Source organism: Oncorhynchus mykiss, chromosome 2 (genome assembly GCF_013265735.2).
Source record: "Oncorhynchus mykiss isolate Arlee chromosome 2, USDA_OmykA_1.1, whole genome shotgun sequence".
Lineage (NCBI taxonomy): Eukaryota > Metazoa > Chordata > Actinopteri > Salmoniformes > Salmonidae > Oncorhynchus > Oncorhynchus mykiss.
Genome location: NC_048566.1, coordinates 36,925,883 through 36,947,868, shown reverse-complemented (window position 1 = coordinate 36,947,868; position 21,986 = coordinate 36,925,883). Strand labels below are relative to the sequence as shown.

General features: G+C 41.7%; 1 protein-coding gene across 1 annotated transcript; it reads right to left on the bottom strand.

The window, feature by feature from the left end:
- Positions 1–1,774: 1,774 nt before the first annotated feature.
- On the bottom strand, positions 1,775–20,801 carry LOC110488952 (ras-related GTP-binding protein C). The gene is made up of 7 exons (XM_021561449.2): positions 20,377–20,801; positions 18,107–18,310; positions 14,366–14,565; positions 10,510–10,624; positions 5,442–5,584; positions 5,030–5,178; positions 1,775–4,629 (listed from the first exon to the last, which is right to left on the bottom strand). Exons 1-7 carry the CDS (start codon positions 20,557–20,559, stop codon positions 4,478–4,480), a joined length of 1,146 nt encoding a protein of 381 aa, XP_021417124.1. The 5' UTR covers positions 20,560–20,801; the 3' UTR covers positions 1,775–4,477.
- Between the last annotated feature and the right edge of the window lie 1,185 nt (positions 20,802–21,986).

Sequence of the window (21,986 nt, the reverse complement as noted above, 5' to 3'; positions counted from 1 at the left end):
AGTGTACCATCATCAGATCACAATGACTTTAGGTCTATGACCAATGTCGGCAGTAGAGCCCAAAAACATTGACTTCAACTTTAGCATAGTAAGCCAGGACCTCAAGTCTTTATTCGCACCATACCTAAAAGGTCAAACCTATTTCAACTTGTGAAAAAAATAAAAACATCTTAAAACTGCAGAGCAATACCTTAATTATTCACATAACATCAGGCTGGCAGGCGGTCTATCAGAGAATGTGATTTGTCTACAGTTTGAGACATTTACATTATAGTCATTTAGCAGACCCTCTTATCCAGTGTGACTTACAGTGAATGCATTCATCTTAAAATAGCTAGGTGGGACAACCACATACCTCAGTCATAGCTGATTTTTAAAATAAAAATGTACTTACTATCAGCAAAGTCAGGGGGTGCTGTGGGATTATTTAGGACACGCTTTGAAGACGGAGGGTTTCAGATGTTTTTGGGAAGATGGGCAGGGACTCTACTGTCCTACCTTTAGGGAAAAGATGGTTCCACCATTGGGGTGCCAGGACAGAAAAGAGCAATGACTGGGCTGAGCGGGAGCTGCCCTTCCGTAGGGGTGGGATGGCCAAGACACCAGAGGTGGCAGAATGGTGTACTCAGTTTAGGGTGTGGGGTTTGAGAGACCTTATACTTTGATTGTTAATTTATGATTTTACTATGTCGAAGTCACATTGTAGATTCCTTGGCATGGTTACTACAGTGGGAATGCATTATTTATCTTAAATTAGAGCCTATTTGAGGAGCCATCAAACCAACGCGGGGAGGTTGGAGGAGAGTTTGAAGAACCGCGGGGAAGCCGTCGCCAAGATGAATGCAGGATTTTTATAAGAAATTAGAGGCTTAATGAAGTGGATAAAAAAAAGCTGTCAGTGTTTTACTGCATCTAAATTGTGGGGAAGTGGTGTTTAGTTGCCTCGCCTACCTCTGCACATAATGGGTCATCAGTGGCTGTGAGGATTATTTTAACTGGCAAGGCACTTTCATAGCAGAGCCATTCAACTGATATTTTGCACAGTAAACCAGTGGGGGTTTATGGTTTGGTACATTTATTTATTTATTTTTAAGACCACAATGTTGAACCACAGCAACTCAACAAAATTTGCAATTTTTTGGGGCTAAGGTTTCAAATAATAGCATTGTTGAAATGATAGGCTAAATACGTAGGCCTATGATTTGATTAGCCTGTGTTATTATAAATGGAAAATATATATATCAAATACAGATGTTTTTAGGCAAGTTGTTGTTTTTTTGAAAAAAAGTGTGTCGTATTTATATACTTGACCTTCAGCACAGGCCATTGACGAAGGCCATTGTTCTCCATCTCTCTCGGTTCGGGGCAAGTTCTTTCACAGCGAACCAGTGGAGGCCGCTCTCAGTCATCTCTGCCTGGACATCTCACCTCCCAAGTTTTTCTGGTTCGATCCCTGTGGTTGTGGCTAGGCTAGGGTTAAAAACATTTGCATCGAGTCTATCATAGCCAATGTAGTCATCCCTGAAATGCATAGTGAAATTATTCAGGTAGTTTGGCAAACAACTGAATTGCAGTACACAATGAAGAAATGAGAACAGTCATTTGGCACCATCTAGTGTTCATTTCCAGGTGTCAAAAGAGCCTGCTGATTTGGCAAGCCAGCACGAGCCTATGATACTGTGCCAGATACCAGATTTCATACAATACATCATTGTGCCCTACTCTGGCAAATAACTAATGTACTAAAACATCAAGTAAAACCAGAAACATTTGCTTTTGATGTGCAAGTATTTATTTCATGTGAATGATAAAACTTTTGGCAGAACTGACAACAGTGGATTTACTATAGTCCCAAATGTCTACTATTTGCAAAAATCAAATGAACAAAACAAACACAGGCAAAAAAAACAACCTTTCTTGCATTCAGGGCAGAATAATGCAATTTGGTCATTTTTTCCCAGGATTCATTTTCATGGTTAGACCTGGTCTCTCTTACCCACAGTGAAATACAATGAGCAATGTTATGTTGAGAATCATTTAGCTTGACGACACGTTGTTGCATACATGCTTGGAATGGGTTTTCATATCGGCTTCATGCTGCGTTTCTTTTTTTTTTTCGTGTGGATTGCTGTGATAAAACTGACAAAGTCCTTGAGCAGAACCCTCAGCTAAAGTGAAACCTTCATAAAGTTCCAACAAATTTGTAAGTCAAGATGATAGATAACAGCACAAAGATCAAATTCTAAATCCACCAGTGTTGTGTTGTATGGTACAGAGTGTTGGAAAGTGACTGACCAGAATAAACAATTCACCTTACACGCAACTTGTCTGCGAAGAATACTCCACATCTGTTGGCCTAATGCATTAAACGCCAACCTCCTCAGACAAACAAGCAATGGCCCAACTCCTTGAGGCTCTGAGACAAACCTAATAGACACTGAAATGCTGATCAACATCAGCAAAGCTAAAGCACAATGGAGAAGATTTCCAAAGTGCCAGAAGTGGAAAGCCGTTGTTGCTGTCCTATATGCGTCAGACGGCGCGATTTAAAAACAAATGTTTTTAATTGTACCATTATTTAACTTTGCATGTCAATTAAGAACAAATTCTTATTTTCAATGACGGCCTAGGAACAGTGGGTTAACTGCCTTGTTCAGGGGCAGAACGACAGATTTTTACCATGTCAGCTCGGGGATTCGATCTTGCAACCTTTGTTACTAGCCCAACGCTCTAACCACTAGGCTACCTGCCGCCCCTGTGCGATGGGGGATGAGTGAATTAAACAACTAGTCACGTAAGGCAGGGTTTGAAGTGGTGACTGGCATTTCATTGCCACCATTCTGTTTATCATGATCATAACCATCATTAAATGATATAATGTCAATTGGTGCCACACAACCGGAATGTATAGGTCCCATCAGAGACCTTTCCTAGTTAGGCTGGTCCGTGATCTGTTTGTGCCGTCTTGCCAACTCTTTTATTCATTGTCACGCCTTGGCAAGACCGCACAAACAGATCTGGGACCAGATTAGCTCATTCCTAATGGCATCGGACTCCACCTGCTTCAGTAAAGAGAAGGGTCATGCTCAAAGAACTTGTGATGTCATAAATGTATGAGTTGCACACATTAGTTGAAGATTGGTATAGTTGGTTGGCTGTTAGTAGCATTTGGTCTATGGCAAGCATCCATGCGGGGCAGTATTACGATTGAGTGTCAGAAGATATGGCTAAACTGACTACTTTATGCACAAGGGAGATATATATATCTAGAATGTGCTTGTACTGCATACATCATTTGATAGCCAAACCAAGAGAATAAGCCAATGCAATGGACTATTTTCAGAAGACAAAATATAGAATGTTTTGTCTGTGCAAGATTCTAATGAATCAGATATCCAACTGCAACAAATCCTAGTTAGAATCTATAATGTTGTTTCAGAATCTATAAGCATCACTGATCAAACCGCTGGTAACAGGTTTATTCTTTAGCGCAATTTTCCAACATGGCATAGCATTATACAGTATGACACTACAGCAACTTTGAGCATAGGGCCTGCACTGGCAAATCAACATGGGGCAGTCATGAATCCATAATCCCCAACTATCCTCTTTTCCAGACACACACACACACACACACGAACAAAAGCAGAAAAAGTGGACACTACAATCCCTTTTGCACTCTGAGGAACCCTGTTTTCTTCAGAATGAATGAAACCAGAAGCAAAGTCTTGGGCAGCATACAGGCGGGTGAGTAGTGATTGAGCTTGCCTGCTGCAAGCTTTCTATCTAAATAAGGCCTTGAGAAAGTGTTACCATGTGCGTTTTGGATAAACACCAAGCATTTCTTAGAGACTTCGACCCATAAGTATGCACAGGGTTACACAACTATACTGATCCCCGTTACAGCCTATGCAGTTTCTTCTCCTTATCGAGGGTTACATCAACGTTTACATTTTTTTTTTAAAAGTACTTCTTCACATGGATGAACCAGCAGCTAAAACAGACAACGATATTACCAAGCTTCCTCAGGTCTCTTGGGACTTGAAGCACGTCAAGCCTCTCTCACTGAAAGTTCCCAAATGCCAAATACGATTTTGCTTACGTATACCAGTCCTGTTGGACTTTCATTTAGCTGTTTTTACTCGTGGCAAAGAGTGCCAAACAGCGGAAAACAATGCCTTGCATTCACACGAAATGTACGAATGTTCCTAGTTTCTCTGCATTCAGTTTCCCTTTCATCCTAGCTTTGTAAGCTCGCAGTCCTCCTTACCCTCTGAGCTTCGGGTTCAGCCCTGACTCTTCATTTGAATTTTTAGCTCTAGTCCTCTTCCTGTGATTTTTAGGATCTGGGTGCGAGAGTTATGATTGGTTTACTGAAAACCCCAATCCATTAGTCTTTTCCGCACGATCCCTCCCCATCTTTCTTTTCTATCTTTCTGTCCTTTCCTATCCTCTCTCTCCGTCTGTCTATTTGTGTTTAGACAGTGCTCCGGGGCGTGCCGTTGAGTGTCACAGCCTTGGTGCAGGGCGTGCCGGCCGCCTGGGAGCCCGTCCACGGTGTGGAAACACCCACCTCAAACACCTCGTGGATGGCCTTCCGGAAACAGTGGAAGTTGTAGTCTATCAAGCCTGGGGAGAGATACGTGTCAATGAGAGAAGGGATTGAATATATTTTCACTTCTGTGATCTTAGAGACTTTGAACATCACTCAGTCGATTACTCCATAAGTCACGTATTGTTGAAACAAAGAATAAGACGTGAATAAAGTATCCCCCTATCAAGATAAACCAATAACGCCCTGTGTGAAGAACATCTACAGTGGCAAAGAAAAACTAACCACTTATATGCGTGCTACCGCCTGAGAAGCTTGAAATTCAAGAGACTCAAGACATGATTACTTCCTTAAATAAGATTGTGCCACTCCTCCATTGGCATCGGTCTGAATGTCGCCCTTGTGGGCGTGAAGTCACACATGATCGAGAGACTGCTTAATGCAGTAATGAGGAAGGTCCGGCGGTGGATGGCTTGCCTTTGCGCTCAAAGCTCTCCTCTCGGAGGATGCAGACCAACGCCAGGAACTTGGTGACCTCTTTCAGGTAGAGGACTGTGGTGTTGTTCAGCTTGATGATGGCCATGGACTCTTTGTCGTAGGCACTACCACTGCCATCCTCCTTCAGACTGGATCAACACACACAAAATAGAACAGTCAACGTAAGGGAACTCATTCAAATTGGAAGTGTGTTCGATACAGGGACCTAACATTTCAAACTTTATAATAAGACGTTGAAAGCCTCATACACGCTTATAACAAGGGGTAAAAGTACGATTTTATACCGTTCAGCTTGAAGTAAAGTGTTGTCACAAAAATTACCACAAAAGCATGCACGCACACAGCTGTATACCATACATATCTGACAGGAATTCAGTTCTAGGGGACTTACCCATAGATGCAGGAGACATCTATAACCACGTCGATCATGTCACAGCACAGCTCATAAGACTGCATGTCCACCGGACTGCTGTCTGTGGCGATGTAGATCTTACTGACCACGTCGAACAGAAAGGCCTTCTCTATGCCCGAGTTCTGATGATGGAAGGAGGGGAAAAGGGGGAATAGGGTTATAGGGGAGGAAGGGAAGGAGGAGGGACATAGAAACACCATGAGTGCCCATTTGGTTCTTCTAAAAGCAAGCTTGGCAGAAATCAGAGCTATCTTTCAGTTCATGTCAACAGCAAGGGTTTACTAAGTAAAGAAAATACATTTTATTTACCAATGCAAAATGTATTTTCTTTTTACCCCGTTTTTCTCCCCAATTTCGTGGTATCCAATTGTTTTAGTAGCTACTATCTTGTCTCATCGCTACAACTCCCGTACGGGCTCGGGAGAGACGAAGGTTGAAAGTCATGCGTCCTCCGATACACAATCCAACCAACCGCACTGCTTCTTAACACAGCGTGCATCCAACCCGGAAGCCAGCCGCACCAATGTGTCGGAGGAAACACCGTGCACCTGGCAACCTTGGTTAGCGCGCACTGCGCCCGGCCCGCCACAGGAGTCGCTGGTGCGCGATGAGACAAGGACATCCCTACCGGCCAACCCCTCCCTAACCCGGGCGACGCTAGGCCAATTGTGCATCGCCCCACGGACCTCCCGGTCGCAGCCACTTACAACAGAGCCTGGACGCGAACCCAGTCTCTGATGGCACAGCTGGCGCTGCAGTACAGCGCCCTTAACCACTACGCCACCCGGGAGGCCCGCAAAACGTATTTTGACCGGGATCGAAGAGACTTTGGACTCTGGAACGTTGGTATTAGACAACAGCCATAAAAGCAGTGTATGAAAGGGTCATCAGGGCTGATGATGACGATGACACACGTCACAATGTAAGTCACACACCAGACACCATTTCTGCTAGGGCTGGGAATTGCCAGGGACCTCATGGTTAGGGCTGTGCCGTGCATTAATTTTTGTCAGACGGTTATTGTCATGAAAAAGACTTCCAGTCCCACTGTAATTGACTGTTAATGAACAGAAACACGTTTAGCATCTCCAGGCCTGCACACATACAAGCCGCTGATGAGCACCTATGGAACATCTACATTTTAAAAAGTCTAATAAATCAATTTAATACCCTCACAATAAATCCATTATTTATTTTAGGCAGGTCTAAAGAAACATAACGATATGAGGAAAATGTATTTCAGAAGAACAGAATGCGAGTTGGCCTACTGTATGTTATCTGGCTGTGCCAGATAATGTGCCATGCCATAGGCAGTAGACTTGTTCATTTAGCAGATATGCTCAAGATATGCTTAAGTCCTGTGCCATTATTTGATTTAATACTAAAAATAATATAATTGAACTTAGCTGAATAAAACAGAAAGAATATTTTTTCCCCATTCCAATGTGAGTACGCATATGAAGTGGCTATGTTGAGCGTAAAAGAGAGTGATCATTTGGAACAGGTCTTATATGCAAGATTCAGAGTTATTTGGCAACTTTAGTTGTGAATGTATACAAACCTTAGAATGTCTTAGAAATCAAAACATATATATGAGTTGCATGATGTCCCATTATCAAATGGGCAGGAACAGGGGAATAACGAACGGAGGCCACTTTCCCGCCAGTTCTTTAAAAAAAACAATTATGCCGGGTAGGTTACTCTGGTTATTACACACTGCATCAACCACTGTTTGAGGAGCATGCAGCCTCTATATGCCATGGGCTCTCCAACCCTGTTACTGCAGCTACCCAGTGCTTGATTAGGGAAACCCAAGTGAAATCTGTTTGGGATCATCGATAGTAAGTTGTTTTCAAAACATATTTCATTAAGCTGACAGTCACTCTGGAGAAAGGAATGAATGAGAGACGGGAGGAGATGGAAATGCACAGTGGTGAGATATTCTGTACCTTAAGGTAGTGTCAGCCTATTGATTTGGAAAATATAAAAACAATTCCCTATTACTAGGCTATACAAATGCACTACAAGTTGTAGGCGAACTCTGTAAGCCACCCTGCACATTCAACGAACAGCATCGCCTAAACCTATACGTTCTCTCCCAGACTCAACAGCAGTTTGGAGTAGAGGTCGACCGATTAATCGGAATGGGCGATTAATTAGGGCCGATTTCAAGTTTTCATAACAATCGGTAATCGCCATTTTTGGACACCGATTTGCCTATTTTTATTTTTTCTCCAACACCTTTATTTAACTAGGCAAGTCAGTTAAGAACACATTCTTGTTTTCAATGACGGCCTAGGAACGGTGGGTTAACTGCCTTGTTCAGGGGCAGAACCACAGATTTTTACCAGCTCGGGGATTCGTTTTTGCAACCTTCCGGTTACTAGTCCAATCCTGCCATGCAGGCCCTTCCTTCTGCCCCTCCTCGTTCTGCCGTGGAGTGTAATGCCTGCCTCACATTGCACTCCACGAGGAGCCTACGTGGCAGGTCGACTACCTGTTAGGCGAGGGCAGCAAGAAGCCAAGGTAAGTTGCTAGCTAGCATTAAACTTATAAAAAACAATAAATCGTAACATAAATCACTAGTTAACTCCACATGGTTAATGATATTACTAGTTTATCTAGAGTGTCCTGCGTTGCATATAATCGATGTGGTGTCAGTTAATTTCCGATTGAATCACAGCCTACTTCGACAAACGGGTGATGATTTAACAAGCGCATTTGCGAAAAAAAGCACCATCGTTGCACCAATGTACCTAACCATAAACATCAATGCCTTTCTTTAAAATCAACACACAAGTATATATTTTTAAACCTGCATATTTAGTTAATATTGCCTGCTAACATGAATTTCTTATAACTAGGGAAATTGTGTCATTTCTCGTGCCGTGCAAGCAGTCAGGGTATATGCAGCAGTTTGGACCGCCTGGCTCATTGCGAACTGTGGGATGTCCATTTATTCCTAACAAAGGCCGTAGTTAATTTGCCAGAATTGTACATAATTATGACATTGAAGGTTGTACAATGTAACAGCAATATTTAGAAATAACAGCAATATTTAGACTTAAGGTTCCGTATTTCACTGAAAGAATAAACGTTTTGATTTGGAAATTATAGTTTCCGGATTCTACCATTTTAATGACCAAAAGGCTCGTATTTGTGTGTGTTATTATGTTATAATTAAGTCTATGATTTGATAGAGCAGTCTGACTGAGCGATGGTAGGCACCAGGAGGCTCGTAAGCATTCATTCAAACAGCACTTTTGTGCATTTGCCAGCAGCTCTTTGCGGTGATTCAAGCATTGAGCTGTTTATGACTTCAAGCCTATCAACTCCTGAGATTAGGCTGGTGTAACCGATGTGAAATGGCTAGCTAGTTAGCGGGGTGCGCGCTAATAGCGTTTGAAACGTCACTCGCTCTGAGACTTGGAGTAGTTGTTCCCCTTGCTCTGCATGGGTAACACTGCTTCGAGGGTGGCTGTTGTCGATGTGTTCCTGGTTCGAGCCCAGGTAGGGGCGAGGAGAGGGACGGAAGCTATACTGTTACTCTGGCAATACTAAAGTGCCTATAAGAACATCCAATAGTCAAAGGCATATGAAATACAAATCATAGAGAGAAATAGTCCTATTATAACTACAACCTAAAACTTCTTACCTGGGAATATTGAAGACTCATATTAACAGGAACCACCAGCTTTCATATGTTCTCATGTTCTGAGCAAGGAACTGAAACGTTATCTTTTTTACATTGCACATATTGCACTTTTACTTTCTCCTCCAACACTTTGTTTTTGCATTATTTAAACCAAATTGAACATGTTTCATTATTTATTTGAAGCTAAATTGATTTTATTGATGTATTATATTAAGTTAAAGTGTTCATTCAGTATTGTCGTAATTGTCATTATTACAAATATATTTATACATTTTTTTAAATTTTATTTATTTATTTTTAAATCGTCTGATTAATCGGTGTCTGCTTTTTTAATAATCAATATCGGAGATGAAAAATCACAATTGGTCGAACTCTAGTTTGGAGCGCAGCATAAGGTAACCAGTCCATCCAGTATGCATAGTAATACAGTCCACACTCAAAGGTGATTACTAGAGTAAAGACCAAACCAATTGGTATGTATTGTATAACGGCAAACATTTTATTTCTGGGGGTTGTCGGGCTCATATATAATATGGGTGTTTTGAATTAATCGTCGCCATAGAAAGCGCTGTCCAAATTATTGTGTTAAGGCTTTGAACAACATCTACAATGACCATGTGTTCCACTCAGTTCCAACCGGTTGTTGCACTTCTTCCTTCAATATTGATCAATTACAGTGAGGTGCATTCTAAAAGCATGATACCGTTTTGATGAAAAGTGTTTGATGTGATTTTCAATGGCATTTGCATTGATATCAGAGTGGTTAGAGGGTCAACAGAGCCCTGAGTACCAGGCCATTAGGACCTGATGGTCATTAGCGAGTTGGGTACTACGTACCAACGCATGTCCACAGTGCATAAGTGGAGATTACCGTGACTCAGCGGTCATGTGGAATTTGACTGTGGTCAGGACTCATGACTGCCGGTGTGGCGGTAATACGATCACCACAACAGCCCTACTCATGGTACAATATTATCACAATACTTTAGTGCCGATACAATATGTATTGCAATTCTCACGATTCTATATGTACTGCAATTCTCACGATTCTATATGTACTGCTATTCAACAATGGGATTTTATTGTGATTCGATATTCCACACATATTGCTGCAGAGGGACAAGAGGGAGCCATGAGGAAACAAGTATTGATCAGACATAGAAATAAAAGTGCTGAAAAATACTGGAGTTTTGGTGCAGGTACAGCCAAGTAGCAGGGAGGGACTAGCTGAACTCGTCCAATGAGAAACATTACTTTCCATTTTCCGTTGAAATAATGTTATGTTATGGTGTACACGAATGAACACAACCCAGGTAAAACAAATGAAAGAAATGCAAAAAAGCATTCAAATCAAACAGCGAGAACTAAATCAAGAGGGAATTTGGTACTTACGGATATAAAGATGTTTAGAAGGTTTTCCAGTGTTGGCAGCTGTGGGATAAGCTTCTGAACCACTTTACTGAAGGCCTCGAATATTGAGTGGTCATAGATACTTGTCAAATAGAAACTGAAAGATATAAAAAAGAATGGGAAGTTACAGTGAGGGAAAAAGTATTTGATCCCCTGCTGATTTTGTACATTTTCCCACTGACAAAGAAATTATCAGTCTATAATTTTAATGGTAGGTTTATTTGAACAGAGACAGAATAACAACAATAAATTCCAGAAAAACAGATGTGAAAAATGTTATAAATTGGTTTGCATTTTAATGAGGGAAATAAGTATTTGACCCCTCTGCAAAACATGACTTAGTACTTGGTGGCAAAACCCTTGTCGGCAATCACAGAGGTCAGACGTTTCTTGTAGTTGGCCACCAGGTTTGCACACATCTCAGGAGGGATGTTGTCCCACTCCTCTTTGCAGATCTTCTCCAAGTCATTAAGGTTTCGAGGATGACGTTTGGCAACTCGAACCTTCAGCTCCCTCCACAGATTTTCTATGGGATTAAGGTCTGAAGACTGGCTAGGCCACTCCAGGACCTTAATGTGCTTCTTCTTGAGCCACTCCTTTGTTGCCTTGGCCGTGTGTTTTGGGTCATTGTCATGCTGGAATACCCATCCACAACCTATTTTCAATGCCCTGGCTGAGGGAAGGAGGTTCTCACCCAAGATTTGACGGTACATGGCCCCGTCCATCGTCACTTTGATGCGGTGAAGTTGTCCTGTCCCCTTAGCAGAAAAACACCCCCAAACCATGTTTCCACATCCATGTTTAATGGTGGGGATGGTGTTCTTGGGGTCATAGGCAGATTTCCTCCTCCAAACACAGCGAGTTGAGTTGATGCCAAAGAGCTCCATTTTGGTCTCATCTGACCACAACACTTTCACCCAGTTGTCATCTGAATCATTCAGATGTTCATTGGCAAACTTCAGACGGGCATGTATATGTGCTTTCTTGAGCAGGGGGACCTTGCGGGCGCTGCAGGATTTCAGTCATTCACAGCGTAGTGTGTTACCAATTGTTTTCTTGGTGACTATGGTCCCAGCTGTCTCGAGATCATTGACAAGATCCTCCCATGTAGTTCTGGGCTGATTCCTCACTGTTCTCATGATCATTGCAACTCCACGAGGTGAGATCTTGCATGGAGCCCCAGGGAGATTGACAGTTCTTTTGTGTTTCTTCCATTTGCGAAAAGTCGCACCAACTGTCGTCACCTTCTCACCAAGCTGCTTGGCGATGGTCTTGTAGCCCATTCCAGCCTTGTGTAGGTCTACAATCTTGTCCCTGGCATCCTTGGAGAGCTTTTTGGTCTTGGCCATGGTGGAGAGTTTGGAATCGGATTGATTGATTGCTTGCTTCTGTGGACAGGTGTCTTTTATACAGGTAACAAACAGATTAGGAGCACTCCCTTTAAGAGTGTGTTTAAAAAAATCAAATAACTTTTTCGTGGTATCTTGTCTCATCGCTACAACTCCCGTACGGGCTCGGGAGAGACGAAGGTCGAAAGTCACGCGTCCTCCAAAACACAACCCAACCAAGCCGCACTGCTTCTTAACACAGCGCGCATCCAACCCGGAAGCCAGCCGCACCAATGTGTCGGAGGAAACACCGTGCACCTGGCGACCTTGGTTAGCGTACACTGCGCCCTGCCCGCCACAGGAGTCGCTGGTGCGCGGTGAGACAAGGATATTCCTACCGGCCAAACCCTCCCTAACCTGGACGACGCTAGGCTAATTGTGCGTCGCCCCACGGACCTCCCGGTCGCGGTCGGTTGCGACATGGCCACCAGACTCTCTGGTGGCACAGCTAGCGCTGCAGTGCAGTGCCGTGCCCTTAAACACTGCGCCACCTGGGAGGCCCAATCTCAGCTCGTTACCTGTATAAAAGACACCTGGGAGCCAGAAATCTTTCTAATTGAGAGGGGGTTAAATACTTATTTCCCTCATTAAAATGCAAATCAATTTATACAATTTTTGACATGCGTTTTTCTGTTTTTGTTGTTGTTATTCTGTCTATCACTGTTCAAATAAACCTACCATTAAAACTATAGACAGATCATTTCTTTGTCAGTGGGCAAATGTAAAAAAATCAGCAGGGGATCAAATACTTTTCCCCCCTCACTGTAGCTATAGGCTTGCACAGGTTAGGACTGAGTTGATGACTTAGTTCCTTGTGCACTGTAATTCAAGTAAAAGCACAAAGTGAGACTGGATCATATCACAAAACAGTAGGGAACATGAGAAACGGAAAGCATTTCTCAGCTTTAAAAACACAAAGATAAGCAATCACTTAATAATGACCATGATGCTACATTTTGGGACAGTTCAACTGCAGAATTGAAAATATTAGCAACGTATTACAAAAGCATTAAGGTAGCGTAACATTTTAAAGAATTCTATAAAAACAGTAGTGATTGTAACTTCATTGTCCCAAATTGACAATTGGGAAACTTCAGAGACCGCAGTTCTAACCAACAGATCCAAAGACTTCGCACAGAGATGTCTTTGCAGTGCAGAGAACAGAACAGAACACAACAACTCAACTCAACATGACATCCTTCCTCCCAGCTTCACTATAAATCCACCATTGATCCAACTGTCTGGCGTGCACCAACAGCAATCTCACCTTTCATAAAATAGGCCTACATCTCAAGAAAGGAAAAGCACACAGCCCGATTGAAAAACCTAGTACTGGAAAGCTGCAGAGCGTGTTTGAACCAGTTTGTCTTTTCATAAAATGACTCGCTAGGCTCAGTATCATTAATGTATAAAGGGCCTAGGCCAATATCTGGGAAATGATCATCAGGGCATGTGATGATATCCCCCATCAAAAACAACCATTTCAGCAGAAATCAAATTTGAGGCTATGGTTTCAATTTCAGGAGAGGAAATACCAAACATTGAAGGCAGTATAAGCGTAACGGTACATGATATATAGGCGACATGTAATCGTTCTGATCCTTTAACATAGACAGTTTGCAACATGAACACTCGCTGTGGCGTTTGTTCATTAAGAGGCCGGGGTGGAATCTAACAGTAATGCTCGGAGTATGACAACCATGCGCAGGAAGTATACAAGCAAACCCTATGATCCAGGACCACACACTGACAAGTGTGCTTGTCATTAATATGTTACTGCCCCACTCACAGTCAAATGTTGGACCAAAACAAGGGACGTGTTTTGCCCCACATCGCGGCAAATATTTTCATCCATGTGTTGTGTAAGGCAAGTCATTTCTGAGAACCCAATCTTACAAGCCTAAAACTGGCCAACATTCCTTATGCAGAGTGAGAGAGTTATAACAGCTAGGCTAACACTAACACAAAACTACCTGAATCTATTTTCACTGTATCAACATCAGTGGAATCGCAAGTGTGATCTGATTCACTCAGATTTCAGCCATATTCCAAAACCAATCATGATATATAGAAAATAATCAAAGTGACAAGAGGCCACAAGAAATTACTTGGCTGCACAGATGACTAGCTTATGTTGTGAAAAAAAAGATGGCTGACCAATGCTAAAACTGCTAACATTTTAGTCAAATGCACATCACCTGAACTCCCATGAGGTCATTGCTGGGTTGAACAGTAGAAAAAAAAAAAAAGAGAATTAGGCTTACAATAGAATACTAAACCAACAATAGCAAGGTAATAAGCTGAGAAGGCTAATTAGTTTAGTGTAGCTGCTCTTTTTGTAGGCTTTCAATGCTTTTCCTTTGGCATACTGTAAACTCAAAAGGGGAGGATTAAAGGGACGGTTAGATTTTCTGAACTATCCCTTTGAGGGTGAGTGTCTGTGGATCTACCTGAGGTGAAGCTTCTCTAAGCTGGCGTCTGCCAGGTCGTCGTTGGCTCTCTGGTGGATGTCCCTCTGGGTCTCGATCTTGTGGTCGTCGGAGAGGCCGTCCACTTTGTGGATGAACACCTCAAAGTTAATCTCAGGGTTGACCCTGTAGGCCCGCGACACGGTGAGGTGGAGTCTGCCCAACGCCTCCACATAGTCATCCTGGGCAGAAAGAAGATCAAAGAAGAACACAAGCACAAACAGAGACAAACACACATAGAAAAAGTGGCTTAAAACAAAGTAGTGTACAAGTGTGCCTAAAAAGTAGACTACATGCATCTTGCTGCCTGCATGCACATTTCCACATCCAAACTATCCAACATGCATAACGCAATCCCCTAGGCTCATATCCTACTTGTCACAATCCCAGTGGTGGGGAGAGTTTGCCAGAATTCCTGGAGAATTAGGCTACTTTTTAGATTAAAGCAATCAAAGATTTCAACATAACCATCATAATACTTCAGATTGCGAAATCTCAAAGTCCCACTGCAAAAGTGAGTGACAACATTGGATGTGTTGAGCAAGCTTGTCAATTTATTTCCCTGCGAATTCTGCATCTGCACTGAGAGATACTGAACGCTAGTGAGATATGGAGTGCCACTCTGCCTCAGTACAGTGGCTTGTACAAACACTTCCTAAATTTAACTCAGCTGGAAGTCTTAATAAACTGGCAAAAGGATACAGTAGGTTTGTTGGACATACAACACCTAGGACACGTTAAGTGGTTACAACCTAGTTAAACCGCACAGATAATTACCATTAACGGGATAATCCACCCACAGAAAGAAAAATCATGAAACTCCTGACAATTTGGTGATCGCCTAGGTTCTATCAGTGGGTAAAATAACAATTTCCCTCATGATTTAACTTATAAGTGGTCCGTCTGAAATCAGGAAATCTTGTAGGAACAGGTCATAGCTACAAGGTTCTCGTCACTGGAGATATGGGATAACACAATATGACACTTCATCACGCTTTTATAACAATTAGGCCTACCTGCACTCCAGATCTCCAAATCAGCCAATAGATGGTATGGGCATATTTGTCTAGAACACATACATCCATTTAAAAATCCTCATGACAAAGTATATACTGTTTTTTTTCCCCCTTAGATGTTCTCAATCTAAACAGTGAACCAAATGTATTCAACTCAGTTTCTCCTTCAAGTACTATATTGCAATGTGCCCTGTGTGTCTGTTGGAAATGTGGGAAAGGGCCGTTATTGCTATAGCAACGTACTCTGTACTCACTTTGGGGAGAGGCAAACTCGGTGAGAGACGCCTAAATTGATAGTGCCGTTTTAGGCAATTTTACAGCTGGCTACTTCACATGCTGATATTGACTTTGGTATTATTGTGTGTAGCTATGTTTGCTAGCTAGCCAGCCAGCCTGCCCAGAGAGTATTGCATTGTGGGTTTTGTAGTTGACAAGAACTGCAACAGACTTGCGCAACAATTTTCACATTGCTACCAACCATATAAATTACAAAATTAAACATTTGTTCACCCCCCAAAAATGTTTGATTTAAAACCAATTCCTGGATTAACAACCTTATTATTAAGGTTGTGCGAAAACACCAGCAATGTGGACACGGTGTCCTGTTGCAGGTTACAGGAATGTGACAAATGGACAATTTTTCTTAATGTTTAAACTGCAAAACAAAAAAAATCCATTAATGCAATAAACATTTTTTTTTTTAAATGTACCTCAATTCCACCATGCAAAGTTTGCATTTCCTTCTCAAAGTGTTGCCATACAGGACTTCATTGTTGTCCCTTGCCTTTTTTACGAACTGTTACTATGATGACGTAGTGGTGGATAGTTGACACCAAAATAATTTATTCCTTGATTCCTTCCACGTCGACTCCCATTTCTGAGTGTCAAGATTAGATTCAGCTACAAACACTTGCGTGCTAGCGAGGGACGGAGAGAAGGGCACAATATAGGCAGGTCGGCCACCAGACAGACAGGCAGAACTGTGCACTTAGCCGATCTATCGATAATTAAAAGCTGTATCTCACAATGGAATGCTGTACCTCACAATTTCTTAGCTTGCAATGTCTCACAACTTCAGTAAAGCAGGGCCTATCATCAATGAAAAGGCTATGATATTGAGCCAGATGCAACAGTTCGCTCTCACAGTCACACACAGTATATGCACGGGTTCACTTCACGCTGTTCACAGCGAGGTAGCAAGGGCACCAAAACAGCAGAGAAGTTGATCCTCACGTTTCAACCCTCCTAGAGTTGACCTAAACTGCCCTACTATGCTGTTACTTTGTTCATCTAAGTAAAAAAATAAAAAATACATCGATTTTCGGTTAGGGATTTTTCTTACATGCTGACCAGACACGTCGCAAAATGCATTTTGAAATCCATGTTATTCAATTATTGCGCCAACGAGCATCTGCGACGCCAAGGGCTAAAATAGAACCCATTTCTATTTCTGACACAGATCGCGCTGAAAGGCCTGCCTCTCCCATCTCCTCATTGGTTTATAGAAGCAGGTACCCACGTGCCATCTCCTCATTGGTTATACCCAAGTGGGTGATTGAAAGACGAACTGTTTTGCCGGTGGTCGTGGTAATACTATGAAAGTGTAGATGCCGATCACCATATAAGTTCAAAGATGAAAAAGGCTGGAAGGAGGAGAGATGACTAGAAATTAGTCGGTTGGCCGTTCTGTGTGTGGATTGTCGGAGTAGGTAAAATAACAACTCAATGTTTATATCCCAGGACAAATTAACTAGCAACAGCAAGCTAGCTAAATAGGACAAATTAGCTAGCAAGTGCAAGCTAACTAGCTAAATTGCCATACATGTTTAATGTTTTTCGACCTGTCCCCAAATTAATGACATTGGTTCAGAGTTTGTTTTGATATTTTAACCTGCGTATCGTGATCGCGTTTGGTGTAGGTGGACAAAATAAATGTGTGCACGATAGCGCATGGACGCAGCCGATTTGGGTTCCGTGTTAACGTTAAGGATGCCAATTTCCTTTAAACGTTTTAACGTTCACACCCCTAGTTCATTAGGCACCAAACGGAAGAAAATGGAGTGAAACAGTGGGGGGGGGGACTACCTGGACACGTCCAATGAGAAACGCTCAATTTCGTATTCCATTGAAAAATGTTTGAAAGCATTTTTCTTCGCCTGCTCTACTAAACACAAACCAGAAAAATAGAAAATGTAGTGACACTGGTAACTTCTTTCAATGTGATCATTAAATTGAGATAAATGATAAATGGCCTCCCTGATTAAATTAGCTTTGATTTAGATCATGGTTAAGATCCCTTTGTTCCAGCAGTTAGGATAGCAATGTGCACTGTCTTCAGAAAACGTCTGTGACAATCAATTGTCTTTGAAGTGTTGGGTCATTCAACGTTTCAACATCAGAAGCTTATCCTGTTGCAGAGTAGAAGTAGTCTAGCCCACACTTAAATCATCCACTTCTCTATAAACACTAATTAAATGTATGAACTATACAGTTTAGTCAGTTTGAATACATTTCATTTAAAGACCATAGAACAGGTTCAGACATTACCCATGACATGAGTATTGTTAAAATGCTGTGGTCTGAAGGGCTTTTTCCCTTTCTAGTAATTCTATTTATATTTCATAATTTATCAATTATGGTGTTCAACATGTCAGTAAGTCAGTCAACCATTGTGTTTTTAATACACTTTTCCACTCAATCTTTTCACCTGTGCGTCAATGACAAATATCAAAGCACCCGTGCCTCTGAAGATCATCTCGTAGTCAAAGGTGGGGTCGAAGAAGTCCACTTGACCCGGGAAGTCCCAGATCTGGAAGTTGACAAACGAGCTACTGGAGATGTCGTCCTTGTAGATCTTGTTGGTGCTCTCCAGGAACAACGTCTCGTTAGGAGACATTTTGTGGAATACCACCTGAAACAGGAAATTAGACAGTGCTGTAAAGACAAAATGACCACACCTAGACCTACTGCTTCCTTCTCAAAAGACCAAAGAGAGACACTCAATTTTGAGAGTTTGTAGTAGTACCTGGGGTCACTGCTACCAGAGGAAAAAGCCAAATCACATGTTTTGGAACTAGCAAGAGGCTTAAGGGAAGAACGTACTCTGCGGCTCAGTATTTAGGGTCATGGATTTAGATGGGCCTTCAACAACAGTGTAGCTCTGCACAACCATAGCCTATGAATGAAAATATGAGAAAAACACAAATAAACCATGTAACTAAATAGTTTGGCGCCCTTAGAAAAACACACTCTGGTACTTTGGAGACTAGAAGTATTTTATTTTTTAAACCTCTCGCCTTGGGCTGGATGTGTCAATGTGTAGTTCATACATGCATAATATATGAGCAGAATTACTGTTTTACCTCAATTTGCCACCACGTAGGTTACTTTCAGAAGTACTGGCTAAAAAGTAGGAAAAAGTACCAGAAAGTCTCTTTAATACGTTACGTGTTGTAAGTCTTGTATCTTCTACTACTGAAGCAGAAATACCTTCAGATTAATTTCAGGTTACATGATTTCTTGCTCCTTGTATCAAATGGGTGAAGGCATTGCCCCCAACATCTTAACAAGAACGCAAAAAAAGTCTGCTACAAAACAACTACATCTAAAACTAGCAAACAGGGATGGAACATTTTTATTCTAATGAGTGAAGTTATATGGTGCGTCTAGAATTAATTGCATTTCCCTGGAAAGAGCATACTTATTGAACCATATAAGTGATAATATGACTTGTAAAAAGTGTGGCTGTAGCTCTGATGTCATGAGTGAGGTTGTTTAGCAATATAATGCTGATTGCGAGTGTCTCACAAGATCTGGAACGCCAGAGAAGAGATTTTAGACAGGCAGGCAGTCACGTGCCCAATCCATGCAAGTGATCGCACCGAGCAAGAAACATGTTTTCACCTGATAAATGATCAACAAGTAACCTAGCAAACGTTTATTTTACATACATACGGTTGAATTAATTGTATGTTGTTTGCACTCGTTAGCTGAACCAACTAGCCAGCTCACTGGCTAACATCAATTGAAATAGTTGGCTGAACCTCCCTAGAAACAGTGGTGGAAAAAGTACCCAATTGTCATACTTGAGTAAAAGTAAACGATCTGTAACGATAAAATGACTCAAGTAACGTTAAAAGTGAGTCACCCAGTAAAATACTACTTGAGTAAAAGTCTGAAAGTATTTGGTTTTAAATATACTTAGGTATTAAAAGTAAATGTAATTGCTAAAATACACTTAAGTATTGAATGTAAAAGTATAAATAATTTCAAATTCCCTATTAATATAGGGAACAAACCAGACGGCACCATCTTTTATTTTATTTTTACGGATAGCCAGGAGCACACGCCAACACTCAGACAACATTTACAAATGAAGCATGTGTGTTTAGTGAGTCCGCCAGAGCAGAGGCAATAGGGTTGACCAAGGATGTTCTCTTGATAAGTACCTTTAATTGGACCATTTTCCTGTCCTGCTAGCCATGCAAAATGTAACGAGTACTTCTGGGTGTCAGGGAAAATGTATGGAGTAAAAATGTATTATTTTCTTAGGAATGTAGTAAGGTAAAAGTTCTCCAGAATAATATAAATAGTAAACTACAGATACCACAACAATACTTTAGAAACAAATTAGTTAAGTACTTTACACCACTGCCTAGAAGAAAGAATGCAACACCACGGAGGTTTTAAACCAGACCATCTCTGTAGATGCTAGCTATACTGAAGTGTTTGCTTGCATGTCATATAGCAAGTTACTGCTACTCAGACCAGGATGACATCTGGTATTTCACATAGAAGTAAAGTCTGGCATTCAGAATGGATGCATGTTACTATATTAACCTCAGGAATGTTTAGAAGTTGTGGCAATGTTAGCAAGCTATCCCAATAACTGGTGATGATAGCTATAGTTGCTGATTGAACTAAAATAAGGCGTTATGTAAAGACAGATTAATCATGTCCGCCGACATCGCTTCCTACCTTCTGTATTGACGACTTGCCACTTCTTCGCAAACCCATTAACAGAATTCTAGGTTTGCTGTCAGATGGAGTTGGGCTATCCTCGATGTCGGCCTCCTCTTCTCCATATCCAAAATCTTTGGGAAACGAGTCCGCAACCCCGTAGCTGTCTGCCAACGGTTCCACTTCGTACTGAATCGACATTTTGACCCAACAACTCTCGCTTCCCCAATCCCCCCCTCACCCTATTAGTTTTACGCAGTCCTGCTTTTACCGACAGATCCTTCCACACCGCCGATAAAACCTAAAATACAGTTTAAATGCATCAATTATGCCAATGTTACTTGCAAATCCAGAGTGTGTTGTAATATTCTCCCTTATCCTTTAGATCTTCGGGTCCCCTATGTTTCCCTTTCGCCGAAAACCCTGCTCTTGAACCACCTCCGAATCTAATTGGATGATGTACATAGGATGCGAATAATAATTGGATAACCAGGGTGTCAATCTGTCGAGACTGGTTCTACCCTTGTCAGATGTTTTGCAGTCAGCTGACCAAGTAGACTAGTGCCAGAGAGGAAGAAACGAAGCGAGAGGGTCAATTCCCGTCAAAATATGTCCCCGCGGGAATACAGCGATAAAAGCAGACCGAACGCAGAAATTAATTTAAACACGATCAAAAATTAGACAGATAAGCAGACCGTCTGCCTTCGCGCCAGTTAGTGCGGAGACAAGAGCATCTCGTCATTATATACAGTATCTCTGCTAGGGCACAGGTTTGTTTTGTGACCTTTCACCTGGAGTTATTTTGGCTGGAAATGTATAGTTTGACTGTTTTATTTTGTTTTGACTGGGGGGGTCAATTCACGATGGATGTATCTCTTTGAATCATAGTAAAATTGTACAATTAATGTTGTTCCAGTAATTCCAGTATTGTTTTCCATCTGTGGAATGAATCCACATTCAATCAAAATATAAAGCAGCACGCGCTCCAGCAGGTATATCTCACTGGTCACCCCCAAAGCCAATTCTTCCTTTGGCCGCCTCTCCTTCCAGTTCTCTGCTGCCAATGACTGGAACGAACTGCAAATATCTCTGAAGATGGAGACTCTTACCTCCCTCACTAGCTTTAAGCACCAGCTGTCAGAGCAGCTCACAGATCACTGCATCTGTAAACAGCCCTTCCAACTACCTCATCCCCATACTGTATTTATTTATTTATCTTGCTCCTTTGCACCCTAGCATCTCTACTTGCACATTCATCTTCTGCACACTTTACCATTCCAGTGTTTAATTGCTATATTGTAATTACTTCGCCACCATGGCCTATTTATTGCCTTACCTCTCTCATCCTACTTCATTTGCACATGCTGTATATAGATTTTTCTACTGTATTATTGATTGTATGTTTGTTTCTTCCATGTGTAACTCTGTGTTGTTGTATGTGTCGAACTGCTTTGCTTTATCTTGGCCAGGTCGCAGCTGCAAATGAGAACTTGTTCTCAACTAGCCTACCTGGTTAAATAAAGGTGAAATTAATCAAATAAAAAGTGAGAACTGTCTGTGTGAAGACTACAAAATCACCAGCAGAGGGCAGAAAAAGACAGTACAGAAAGTATTTAAATAAACTACAC